We start from the raw sequence: 13,741 nt of genomic DNA on the forward strand, positions 1-13,741 counted from the left end.
GAAGTCAAATTCTCACTGTTTGTTCATGGTATGATAGTTTACATAAGTGATCCCAAAAATTCTACCAAGGAACTTCTACAACTCATAAACACTTTCAGCAATATAGCAGGATACAAGATTAAGTAAAAAAAAAAAAATCAGTAGCCTTCCTGTACACAGATGATAAAAGGGCTTGGGAAGAAATCAGAGAATTAACACCCTTCATAATAGCCACAAATAGCATAAAATATCCCGGAGTAACTCTAACCAAACAAGTGGAAGGAAGACTTGTATGATAAGAACTTTAAATCTTTGAAGAAAGAAATTGAAGAAGACACCAAAAAGTGGAAAGATCTCCCATGCTCATGGGTAGGCAGAATTAACATAGTAAAAAATGGCAATCTTACCTAAAGAAATCTACAGATTCAACACAATGCCCATCAAAATCCCAGCAAAATTCTTCAAAGACTTCAACATGGTCAACAAACGGCAGCCTACAAGAGGGGAAAAGATCTTCACTAACCCCACATCAGACAGAGGTCTGATCTCCAAAATATGCAAAGAACTCAAGAAATTGGACACCAAAAGAACACATAATCTAATAAAAAAAAATAGAGTACAGACCTAAACAGAGAACTCATCAGAGAAATCTAACATGGCTGAAAGACACTTAAGGAAATGTTCAACATTCTTAGAGTCATCAGAGAAATGCAAATCAAAACAACTCTGAGATTCCATCTTACACCTGTAAGAATGGCCAAGATCAAAAACACTAATGACAACTTATGCTAGAGAGGTTGTGGGGGAAAAGGAACACTTCTGCATTGCTGGTGGGAATGCAAGCTGGTACAATCCCTTTGGATGTCAATGTGGCGATTTCTCAGAAAATCAGGAAACACCCTTCCTCATGACGCAGTAATATCACTTTTCAGTATATATCCAAAGGATGCTCAATTGTGCCACAAGGACATGTGCTCAACTATGTTTATAGCAGCTTTGTTTGTCATAGCCAGAACCTGGAAACAACCTAAATGCCCCTTGACCGAAGAATGGATAAGGAAAACATGGTACATTTACACAATGGAGTACTACACAGCAGAAAAAATAACAGCTTGAATTTTGCAGGAAAATGGATGGAGCTAGAAAGCATTATTTTGAGTGAGGTAACGCATACGCAGAAAGACAATTATCATGTGTACTCACTCATAGGTAGATTTTAAACATAAAGCAAAGAAAACCAGCCTACAAATCACAATCCCAGAGAACTTAGACCACAATGTGGACACTAAGAGAGACTTACATACATCTAATCTACATGGGAAGTAGAAAGTAGAAAAAAGACAAGATCTCCTGAGTAAACTGGGAGCTGGAGACCTTGGGCAAGGGTTGCAGTGCGGAGGGAAGAGGCAGGGAGGGGAACAGAGAAAAATGTAGAGCTCAATACTTATCAATAAAAAAAAAAAAAGAATGCTTGACTGAATGTGATATTCTTACCTTAGACTGGTCAAGGATGTGAAGTTTCTCACATTCTAGTTCAGATTTTGTCCAAGGATCGTTCCATTTTTGAGAAGCTTCTTTTTCTTTCTTTTTTAAGGCAACCTGTTCATCTATAAATAATGTCCTTTTTAAAAAATGCATATAAAAACTGTAAAAAAAAGAATCATGTAAACAAATCACGACCTTAAGGAGTACAAAATGTAGCAGTTAATCAAAGTAGTTTGCTTGGGAGAAGATGACTCACAAGGCAGAAAGGAACTTTGAAGGATGTGGGATAAAAGAAAACATTGAATTAGAGTTAAACTTAAGTACAGCATAGACAGAATGTTTTTATTACAGAGATAGTAACAGAATACTGTTGTGCTAACTGCTCTGCGTTTCCACCTTTCTATGTTATTATTACTAACAGATTTATAAGGTCCATAGCCTAACTTTAGGGTCAACTCCAAGCTCAACTTCTTACTGCTGACGTAACAGATACACTGCTATTTTTTACGCTAAAACTTGGTTTCTTCTGTAAAATTAGGCAATAGTATCACCTATTTCAGGGCAGGATGTTCTCAGTTCTCACTAACTTCTGAAGGTAAAATAGGAACTGGAGTTATAGGCTGGTGAGATGGCTCACTGGTCACCAAGTCTGACACCCTAAATCCAATCCCAACAGTGGAAGAAGAGAACTGACCCTTACAAATTGTTCTCTGACCTACACACACACACACACACACACACACACACACACACACACAGAGACACAAACAGAAAAGGTTCAGGACTACTTGCAGGATCCAGAAGGATGCTAGAGGCGCACTGCTCATACTGAACCAAACTTGCTAATGTACTAAAAGGTAACCAAGTACCCCATGGGCCAACAGACCTATACCAGAAAGCATATAAATTACCCAGCTCTTTCTTCCACTGCACTCTTCTGGCTTCCAACAAACTTCTATCGCGCTCCCGTTCCCCCAGAGTACTGAATATGTCAGCTGGCTTCCACTCATTCTCTCTAAGACAGAACACACACAGGAACCAAGGAGCCTTATCATTATGTTTCCATGTGACTGATGGCCAAATCTTCAGAGCACTTCACATGCAATGGACAGGCAAATACATATTCTCCAAATACCCGGGAAACACACGTGAGTCACATACATGGCCATTTTCTGCTCACACTGCTGAAGGGCCTCTTGAGCTCTACTGAGGACACACTTCCCTTCATCTGAGACAGGTGAGACGGCCTCCGTCTTCTGCAGTGACCCTGTGGCATTCACACCCTTCAGCTGGCTAGGGGCACTGATCAACTGGAAACTGTCTTGGCCTAGGAAATAAAACACATGTTTTAAAATCACACATGTTTTAAAATCATCCTAATGTCCAGTCAAAAGAAAAGTCTTAGCAGGCATGACGGCTCATACCCATAACCCTCAGGTAAAACTCAGGAAGCCGGGGCAGGAGGATCACTCGGAGTTTGAGGCCAGCCTAGGATGCAGAGTAAGACCTTGTCTCAAAATAAATAAATAAATAAATAAATAAATAAATAAATAAATGAAAACAGGGAAGTGTGGAAGCGCCAACCTTTAGTCCCAGCACTCAGGAGGCAGAGGTAGGCCAATCTGTTTCAGGCCAGCCCTGGCTACACAGTTAGAGCCTGACTCTTGGGAATGATAGCACACACCTGTAATCCTGGCACTCAGGAGACAGAGCAAGGGAATCAGAAGTTAAGGCAGCCTCAGCTGTAGAAAGAGCTGCGGGCTGCCCTGCGTCCCAGCTCACGGCCGCCTGGCTAGCTTATGCCCTGAAATAATTACATGGAAACTGTATTCTTTTTTTCTTTTTTTTTTTTTTTGGTTTTTCGAGACAGGGTTTCTTTGTGGCTTTGGAGCCTGTCCTGGAACTAGCTCTGTAGACCAGGCTGGTCTCGAACTCACAGAGATCCACCTGCCTCTGCCTCCCGAGTGCTGGGATTAAAGGCGTGAGCCACCACCGCCCGGCGAAACTGTATTCTTTTAAACACTGTTTGGCCCATTAGCTCTAGCATCTTACTGGCTAACTCTCACATCTTGATTAACCCATTTCTAATGAGTGTAACACCACGAGGTTGATGTCTTACCGGGAATATTCTTAACTGCATCCATCTCAGAGAGGAGAGCTATGGCTACTGCCTGACTCTGCTTTCTTTCTCCCAGAATTCTTTTCTGTCTACTCCACCCACCTAAGGGCTGGCCTATCAAAGGCTAAGCAGTTTCTTTATTAATTAACCAATGAAAGCAACAGATAGATGACACTCCCACATCACTCAGCTACTGACAGCATCTCAAAAACAAAGGCTGACAGGCCGGTCACACATAATCCAGCACGAACACAGCCTTAGGCTGACCCCAGCACCACATAATCCAGCACATAGCGCAAACCTAGAGTCTTGGCACTTGGGAGGCAAGGGAAGGAAAGCTGGGAGGAGTTTAAGACGACCCTGGAAACAACAGCAAAAACAGACTGACAGGATCTTCTCGTGTGAGACAGAGTACTGGTAGACTGAGGCCAGGCTGACCTACATGAGACCCTTACCCCAAACAATAATCAAGAAAAAGAGAAAGTTGAGGCCCAGAGGTTAAACAGCTGACTCCTTGTCACAGCTGTACGACTTTTTACAACGACAACAAAACCAAAGCCAAGACAGAAGAATCAGGGCTGGGAATACCACTAAGCTTGTCTAGAACACAGCGAAATGCTTGCTTGTATGCCAACCCAGTATACTCCATCTCTAGCATTGCACGAACCAGTAAGGTGGAGCACAACTATGTTGAAAAGCTCAGGAGGTGGAGGCAGGAAGGCAGAAGGTCAATCTTCAGCTATGTCCTGAGTTTGAAGCCAGCCTAGTTACAAAACAAAACACCTCCATTCACTCTTGCCAAAATAATTTATATTTATAGCTTAATTTATATAATTTAAAATTACATGTAATTTGTAATTATATATAACTATAATATAAATCACAATAGAGAGGCAAATGCAAATAGTTCAATTAAAACCATGACCTCCCATAAATAAATGGAGGAATAATGGTTTGGGGGGTGGGAACAGAGAGGGGATGGAGGGAGAGACTGGGAGGTGAAGAGAGAGGGGAAACTGTGGCCGGGATGTAAAATAAATGAATAAATAAATTTATTAAAAAAACAACAACCATGACCTTGTTTTTCTTCTTTATCTGTGGAAGTTTTCTGTGAACTGTAGTCTATGTGCCCAGCTACCATAATTAAATCAAGTCTTGTACAAAAAGTTCATGTTCTAGCTTAAACATCCATGTGATCCCTCCTGAATGTGTCATTTCTCTTAGAAGAGGGAGCATCTAAAATGCAAGTTACCTCAGGATTAAGTAAAATGTCTTAACTCTACTGGTATTAACTCTCCTTATACCTATACAGTTCTGAGCTACAATTCTGGCCTAAAGAAAGCCAGCTTCCCTTATTTTACAGATATCTAGACGGGGAGAAGGAACCCCACTCTGCACAGGCGGGAGCACCCAAGCTGCCTGCGTGACCCTTCCATGGTATCTGAGTACCTTCACAGTCACAATGCCTGAGCTCAGAGCTGACAGTGGGAACAGAAAGCCTACAATACTCTTCTAGGAACACATCTGATTTACATCAGTGAAAGAACAGTATAGCCAACCTCAGCAGGGATGGAGGGAAGACAGGAAGCACAAGCAGGAACCAGTGCATGGTCTTTCAGAAACTCAAGTCTTCACAGCAAGGTGTCTTAAGATTCCCTTCAATATCAGAGGCTTATCTTTTTAAACCCTTGCGTGTAATTTTTTGTTTTTGAAATGGGTTCCCACTGTGTGGCTCAAGCTTGCCTCAGTTTGTGTACTCCTGCCCCAATCTGCTGAGTTCAGGGACTATAAGGCTAAACCCCATTGCTGGCTTATATAAATATTTTAACTACTGAGCTATCTCTCCAGCCCCCAAACCAGCTTTTAAGATTATTTTGAGGCCAGGCACAGTGTCAAAGGCTTTCAATCCCAGCACTCAATAGGCAGAGGCAGATGGATCTTCGTGAGTCTGAGCACCAGCCTGGTCTATGTACAAAGCTCCAGGACCAGATCAGAGCTACATAAAGAGACCCTGACAAAGAAAGAAAGGGAGGGAGGGAGGGAGGGAGGGAGGGAGGGAGGGAGGGAGGGAGGGGAGGAGAAAGAAAGAAAGAAAAAAATATTTTAAGCATTAATCTTAACATATGGCAACATTATAAAGCAGTTTTACATATTTTATGTAAGGCCTAATGTATGGTGGTGTACACCTTTAATCCCAGCATTCAGGAGGCAGAGGCAGGCGGATCTCTGTGAGTTTGAGGCCAGGCTAGGCTACAGAGAGTGTTCCAGGATAGTCAGGGCTACACAGAGAAACCCTGTCTTGTAACACCCTCCCTCCAAGAAAACAAAAGGTCACTGCATGTTAAATCAGATTTCAAGAGACAGTCTCAAAAGCAGCCAATGAATCTGAAATACAAAAGTACATACTGGGAAAATTAATAGTTAACAAGGTTTAAGAAGAATCTTACTTGCTTTCTCCTCCTTTCCATTTTCAGCTAGGGACACAGATCCACTTCCTTGGCTCACACTCATCAAAATCTGCTGTAGTTGGTCTTGGGTTAGACACACCACGCTGCTGTTCATGTTTTCGCTGATGTGTGTTTTGCAAGGCTTCTGTTGAGCCACTCGGCATTTATCTGCGGTGTTTATAATCTTCTGGGCGGTAGAGGCTGCAGGTGAAGACTCTTTCGGGAAATGAAGACAGTCTTTTTCTGCATGCTGCTGACATGAACCCTGAGACGGTGAAAACGGTAATCTGCTTTTCTCAGATCTTGCCTGTGAAGTTTCTGAACTGATTAACTTCTTTTGAAAAACGTTTTCACTCCCAGTGTAAGAATTCTGTGTTGATCTTAGAATGTGTCCAGTCTGTTTTATTCTTAAAGGACATTTTGCAATCTTGATCTTATTTCCCATCTGTGAAAACACAAGTTTATTCTTTATGACAGTATATGAAAAAAACTGACCTGTTCCTTTCTGTCTGGAGACACAGTTTTGCTATGCAGCCTAAGCTGGCCTTGATCCCCTCATCTCTTCTGAGACTGCAAGTACGAACCACTACACCTGGCTAACATCATCTTTATGCTTAAAATCTGTGATAAACCAGGCCTCTAAGCATTTCATTATGCTATTAATTAGGTACTATAGCCATAAGATAGTGTTTACCTGTGCAAACTTTCCCTTCAAAGACTCAACAATGAGAAATTATTTTAACTCTAGGTAATAGAGAACACAAATAAAATTGTATGTTATAGGTCATCTTCATATGCCAGCTTTGAATTTTGTACCAGTAAATTATGTAACTCACACTCTCTTTGAGGTTACCAGTCCTTATCGCTTATCTTAGCTGCTCGGCCACACTTACCAATTCCAGTCCCGTGTGAATTACTATCGTGGTCACAGCCACATAGTAATTCTTCCACGCTTCTGGCAGTCACTTCCTGATACTCATCCGATATTCTCCAGATGGCCTCACTCATTCCCTGTAGAAGGAGCTGCGGGCAGGCCCGTTTTTCATCCCGCCTGGCTCCTGCATGGTTAGCTTTACACCCGAAATAACAACACACAAATTGTATTCATTTAAACACTGCCTGGCCCAATAGTTCCAGCCTCTTAATGGCTAATTCTCACATCTTGATTAACCCACTTTTAATAACCTGTGTAGCACCACGAAGTGCTGTCTTACCGGGAAAGATTCAGCACGTCTGACCTGGTGGCTGGATCCTTGGTGTCTGCCTAACTTCCCTTCTTCCCAGCATTTTGTTGTTTACTCCGCCTACCTAATTTTCTGTCCTATCAAAGAGCCAAGGCAGCCTCTTTATTAACCAATGAAATCAACACAAAACAGAAGACTCTCCCACATCAATTCCCCAGTGTCCCTGATGTTACACTGTGACCCCAGTGATCTTATATTGACCCTGTAAGAACCCACAACTGCAAGCGCTCCACAATTCCAAGTTCGAGATAAAGGCTATCACTCCTTCTTTCTAGCCCATTCTCTCCCACATCCCAACCCTAAGTACTGTTTACACATGCTGGGCTTGACTACCTGCCCACCTAGCACCACCCCGCTTGCTCATTTCCTTCCTAACAATCCTTTCTTTTCCATTCTTTAATCTGTAGTCTGTCACATATACTAAGCAAACCCCTCACTTGTGTATTCCTGGCTCTAGGTTTTGATTGTTTTTAAAAATATATATTTTATGTATGTGTGCCTGAGTTTATGTTTATGAGGTCAGAAGAAGTGTGAGATCCCCTGGGACTGGAGTTACAGATGGGTATGAGCTGCCCTGTTGCAGGAGCAGTCAGTGCTCTTAGCCACTGAGCCATCTCTCCAGCTGCTGGCTGCAGGTTTTGGATAACTCCAGCATCTGGGTACCTTTCTGCTTTTGCATCCCTGGAGCTTTTACAATATAACTGTCTAAATGATGGGTGAATAGGTTAGACCAGATGGAAACTGGCATGATCTCCAGGGCATTTCTCTCACCTAAAGGATGCCACCATACTTTCCCAGCTCTGCTGCACTCTTGTACAGGATACAGCCTAGCTGGAAGATCCTCCAATAGTTCAAGAAATTCAAGAATGCCAGATTTCAGATTCTCATTTTTAGGCATAAACAAGTCATTTTAGAGCCAAGTGTGGTTTACCCCTTTAATCTAGCACTCAGGAGGCAGAGGCAGGTGCATCTTGTGAGTTCCAGGACAGCCAGGGCTGTGTGGAGATATAAAGGTAAACTTTATGTCCTATATGTCCCCAAGGTACAACATCTTCCACAATAACTTATTTTTCATAATTTGGCATTTTGTAATATTTTCTATAGTCCTGGAATATACTTCCCAACTTCTTCTCAAAACAAAACACCTCAAAACCAAGTCCTTTTAGTTTTTCAAAAGTCACTTTATCAATCAAATTATCAAACACTGCACATGGCTCCGCCAGGTGACCCCAGCCACCAGCTCACACCATCTCCAGCCGCTGGAACGCTGCTCTTCTGCTGCCTTCACTCACGAGACGGTGTCATCGTTGGGCACTTTACTTCTTTAAACATCATCTCATTCAAACTCCTAAGTGTTGTGCACTCCCGTAACAGGCCTCAGAAACTACTTCTGGCCCCTGTCATCCCTGTGACCACCAGGTTAAGTTCAGTGCCTTACCAGGCGCTCCTTAGACTGCTGTCACTGACCCGTAATCAGTTTCAGTGATGGCCATCCATCTGCCTTCACAGGGCTACATACTGTGCTTTCCCACCTAGGAAGCTAGATTATATCCACCTCCCTTATCAAAATTCCTACTCTGAGCTGAGCTTGTAGCGTAAGCCTGAAATCCCAGCACTGTGGCGGGGGCAGGAAGACAATAAAGTTCTTTGCTAGCCTGAGTATTGGAGCAAAAATTCAAACGTTCCACACAAGCTTTGTGTCCTAAGTGTCCCTGGGTACACCCATTTTCTGCAATAACTTATTTTTCATAATTTGGCATTTTGTAGTATTTTCTGAAAGCCTGGAATATACTTCCCAACTTCATTAACTAATCCCTCATCTCTGAACTTCTAATCACAAAGTCACCTCATGTGTGTGTCGTTCTCGGTTCCACACTGGTCTCTAGCTCCCCCCAACTCTGTCACTGTACTCATCTACCTGACCTCGCTCTTCTGGAGAACAAGGGCAGAGCTTTTCACTGTCTCCCTCTCCTGAAGAGGACAATAGAGGCCAGAATGGAGCTGGACGCCGTGTGGAGCTTCACGCTGCTGGAAACCCCTGCTGGACACAAACCTATTGACTGCAGTCCAGTGACAAGGATTATTTTGCCATATTCCAGTTGTGCCAGAAGTGTTATACAGAAAAGGTCTTCTTAAAACATAACCAAAACCCAAAACCTCAGCTGGGAAGTGGGGGCGCATGTCTTTAATCCCAGCACTCTGGAAGCAAAGGCAGGGGGATATCTGTGAGTTCGAGGCCAGCCTGGTCTATGAAGTGAATGTTCCAGAACAGTCAGGGAGGGCTATTACACAGGAAACCATGACACATTATATCAAGATATACTTAGTTAATTCTGAACCAAAGAGGAATAATAAAAGGAGACTGGAAAAAAACAAAAACAAAACCTTACCCATAAAAGTTCAGTTATGTTCAGGTTTCTTAGCAAAAAAAACAACAGAGCCCATATCATTCCCAAGAGCTTAATGGATGAGATTATGTCATAAACACCTTTTCATAGTACACCGCTTTTTTTCTTTTCTTTTTTAAACCAAGTTCTATGACTACTTCTTTTTTTTTTTTGGTTTTTCGAGACAGGGTTTCTCTGTGGTTTTGGAGCCTGTCCTGGAACTAGCTCTTGTAGACCAGGCTGGTCTCGAACTCACAGAGATCCGCCTGCCTCTGCCTCCCGAGTGCTGGGATTAAAGGCGTGCGCCACCAACGCCCAGCTATGACTACTCCTTATACCATCAAGACGAAGTTCTGGTTGGGGAGATTGCCCAGTGATTAAAGTGCTTGCTACAAAACTGCAAGGAGCAGTATTCAGATGCTCAGAGCACACATGAATGCTGGGCGCATATGAAGACCAGCCTGTAATCCCAGCGCTCAGAAAGCAGAGGCAGGAAATCCTCTAGAGAAAGTTGCCCAGACTGACTAGACTGGCTGGTTCTGGGTACAACTCAGAGACCCTGCCTCAACATTTAGAACCAATGAAAGTATACATTTCACACGTGGAAACAGGTAGGGTCAAAAATCACTTAACTTACCTTCACAGAAACTTTTGATTTATGTTCTACAAAAGAAAATAAAATTACTAAACTATAAACCCAAAGCATAGGTGACAAAAGAAAACGTTCAGTGCTGTTTAAGATGACAATAAAAATACCAGCCCAAAAGCATTAAGCCCCACTTGAGTAGTCCAACTTTTACAATGTGGTGGTTCAAGTAGTGACCTCCATTTCATCTTTGTTTCAGTTATCTTCCCAGGGCAAGACTATAAACCCACGTGTGGGGAGTAGGCAAGTAACTTCATGGAGAAGACTGAAAACTATACTGAGTTTCAAAACTAACAAATAATACTACTAATAATAAATACTTTAGCAATTATGGCTATATTAATATAAATATAACTTTCTCAAACAATAGTTTGGTAACATGCAAAGCACATAATTTTCTAAACTCCACCTGCATTACTGATTCAGCAAGAAGGTATGCTAGCATCAAAAACATGACAGATGGAATACATTTTATGAACCAAAACGGACAGCAGCAATCACTGTCGCAATCTGATTTTACTCGGATAAATATCAATTCAAAGACGCTTAAGAGAAAAAGCTTTTTCCAAGTGTCATTTAACTGTATCACAAGCAAAATGTCTGCCAAACTACTACATGTTCTACATATAAACTTAAACATTTTAGACTTCCAATAACACAGCATACCATATGGAGACAGTATCAGCTTGGTTTTTCCATCCAATAATTCAGTTTCAAGCTTTAAGCCATCTCTGCAATATAAAAAGAAATTGATTTCGACACTTTAATAGCAACCAGAAATATTTATATGAACCTTGAAAGTAAACCTATTCCTCTGACTGTATATAGGAATCATGTGAACATCAAAGCAGGGGCTTTGTTTCTCTAAAGTCACATAGTCCACGAAGCCCTCACCCTCATTAATGTAGGCCATGCCGGCTTTGAATTCCTGATCCTCCTGCCTGAACCCCTCTCCAAAGTAGTCTTTATATTTTAGAGTATTTTTTAAAGAGCTGAACCAACGCTGTAGCTAACAATCACCTCTCTGGCCTTCAAGGGCACCAGGCACACAAGTGACCCATAGTCTTATGTGCAGACATGACACCCATACACACATAATCAAAATAAATATCTAGAAAGGATTTTTCAACTAAAGAGGAAAAAAATCACAGGAAAAGACTTATAACTTCTCAATGAGGCAAATGTTTGCCATTTTTAACCTGAAACATGATTTTTGCTACTGGTAAGGAATAAAGTAATTAGGTTATAACAGCATCCTTTAACCTGTAGCTCTATACCAAAAATCCCATGCTACTGCCACAAACTACTTACCAAGGTGTAAGACACTGATATGCCATTTATTAGTTTTGTAATGGTTCATGACTGACTATTCTAAGGAGGGCTGAAAGCACGTGGAAATGTTTAAAATGGTCACCAAGGTGACAGCTGCTTAAATATGCCAGTTTGGGCATATTTCATATGATACATGAATGCTTTAGTGCCTCTTTGTTTTTACTATCATAATAAATGCACAAGAAACGTTGGCTAGTACAACACTTTACATGTCAAAGGCACCAATATAAAAACGGTAAACGCTACCAGCAAAACTTCTCTTGTCTATTAAGGTAATCATCACAACTCCACTGGTGGGATCACACACAGTATTTCATTGTTTTATTGGGGATGGATGGGTAATGTGTCCATGAACAGCAAAGAAGACAAAGGTGATGTTAAAGAGAAAATATCAAACCAAGGTCTAACTAGCAAAGCTGAACTCAGTGTTGCTTTGATAGAGGAATCAAAGTGCCTTGGTTTGTTAAAGCAAACAATCTGGGAGAAAGCTTGTTTGAGGCATTCGGTAGCAGGGCTATGAACTGCTCATGTTTACGTTATAAGGCAACATCTTGAATGAAACCGAAGTTGCTAGTACCCTATCCTACCTCTCCTCCCGGGGGCAGGATAAACTCCCACATGAGAACCTAACATCCAGCTTCTGGATGCGCGGCTACATCCCGGTTTGGTAGCCGGTAAAAACGCTGAACTTCTGAAATGAAGACCACGCCCAGACTCAGTCCTGCCCCAGCCAGGGGTGCCCCAGCTTGGTGCAGGGCATCGGTGGCGACCGGAGCTGCTCGCCCTCCGGGGCGCTGTCCCCGTTCCGGGGCGCTGCGCCACCACAGCCCGCGCTCGACCGTCGTCCCCGCGCCCGCCGCCCTGCAGCCCAGGGTGTCCCCGCCCGCTTACCCTAGGTTCATGGCCCGGTCGCCCACCCGCAGCTTTGCCAGGCCACTTGTGTACCCAGGTCGCCGCGGCTGCGCAACAAACGCCACGCCGATTGGATGCCTAGGGTCAGTCGAGCCAATCAGAGTGGTGCATGCTAGCGGGTGTGTTCGGCCTGAGTCGGCCTCCCCGGGCTGCCCATTGTAGGGGCGTCTGCAATTCCCAGGGTTCCCGCCGTCCTCAGGGAGTCGCCTTGGCTTAGACAGATGTTTCCAAACAGACAGAAACAACAGATGTAACTCTCTTATTTCGTGTTTAAAGGAGAAGTTTATTTTAGCACAAAATGTTGAGAGACTAGGAACGCCTGGGACACATAGTGTGTGTCTGTCTCTTGCGTCTCATCAAGCTTTGCATACTGAAGTACTATAAAATCATCATCATTTATGCCCCAGCAATGCTTAAGCATGCATGGGCAGCCGTTTATGATGGTTGTTCAGTTGTTCCTATCCTAGGTAGTCCTAGATGCTTGTGTTATTGTCATACCCGAGGTTCCACAGTCTTCCTTTATGCTGTCTATCCAGCGTTTTCTGGGTCTTTCTCTTCGCCTTATCCCGTGCGCTCCTCCAAGCAGTGCTATCTTCGGGTATCTGCCATCATTGATTCTTGTAATATGGCCGAAGTATCTCAAGTGCCTTTGCCATATCCTTCTGTAGATGGAGATCTCTCTCTCTCTCTCTCTCTCTCTCTCTCTCTCTCTCTCTCTCTCTCTCTGTTTTTTTGTTTTTCAAGATAGGGTTTCTCTGTAGCTCTGGAGCGCTATCTTCGGGTATCTGCCATCATTGATTCTTGTAATATGGCCGAAGTATCTCAAGTGCCTTTGCCATATCCTTCTGTAGATGGAGATATCTCTCTCTCTCTCTCTCTCTCTCTCTCTCTCTCTCTCTCTCTCTCTCTCTCTCTCTCTCTCTCTGTTTTTTTGTTTTTCAAGATAGGGTTTCTCTGTAGCTCTGGAGCCTGTCCTGGAACTAGCTCTTGTAGATCAGGCTGGCCTCGAACTCACAGAGATCTGCCTGCCTCTGTCTTTGGAGTACTGAGATTAAAGGCATGCGCCACCACCGCCTGGCTGATGGAGATATTTCTTAATGTCATCGCTGCTCAGCCTGTCTCTTCGTGTGACACCTAGAATCCTCCTAAGGTCTCTGGTTTCTGCTACACTCCCAATGAGATTATCGAGG

General features: G+C 43.0%; 1 protein-coding gene across 9 annotated transcripts in view; it reads right to left on the reverse strand.

The window, feature by feature from the left end:
• Ccdc66 (coiled-coil domain containing 66) overlaps nt 1-12,607 on the reverse strand; it is a 39,597-nt gene extending 26,990 nt beyond the window's left edge. For 6 of the 9 annotated variants that reach the window (XM_075988866.1, XM_075988869.1, XM_075988867.1 and 3 more), the window contains exons 1-7: nt 12,531-12,598; nt 10,974-11,038; nt 10,299-10,324; nt 6,031-6,475; nt 2,626-2,791; nt 2,376-2,479; nt 1,474-1,586 (exon numbers count right to left, since the gene is read on the reverse strand). In XM_075988866.1, coding sequence (XP_075844981.1) covers nt 1,474-1,586; nt 2,376-2,479; nt 2,626-2,791; nt 6,031-6,475; nt 10,299-10,324; nt 10,974-11,038; nt 12,531-12,541 — 930 coding nt within the window. In that variant the 5' untranslated portion in view covers nt 12,542-12,598. Of the gene's footprint in view, nt 1-1,473; nt 1,625-2,375; nt 2,480-2,625; nt 2,792-6,030; nt 6,476-10,298; nt 10,325-10,973; nt 11,039-12,530 lie in introns of all 9 variants that reach the window. The other 3 variants (XM_075988871.1, XM_075988872.1, XM_075988870.1) reach the window with 3 other exon arrangements.
• Nucleotides 12,608-13,741: the final 1,134 nt, after the last annotated feature.

This window comes from Microtus pennsylvanicus, chromosome 10, assembly GCF_037038515.1.
Source record: "Microtus pennsylvanicus isolate mMicPen1 chromosome 10, mMicPen1.hap1, whole genome shotgun sequence".
NCBI classification, from domain to species: Eukaryota; Metazoa; Chordata; class Mammalia; order Rodentia; family Cricetidae; genus Microtus; species Microtus pennsylvanicus.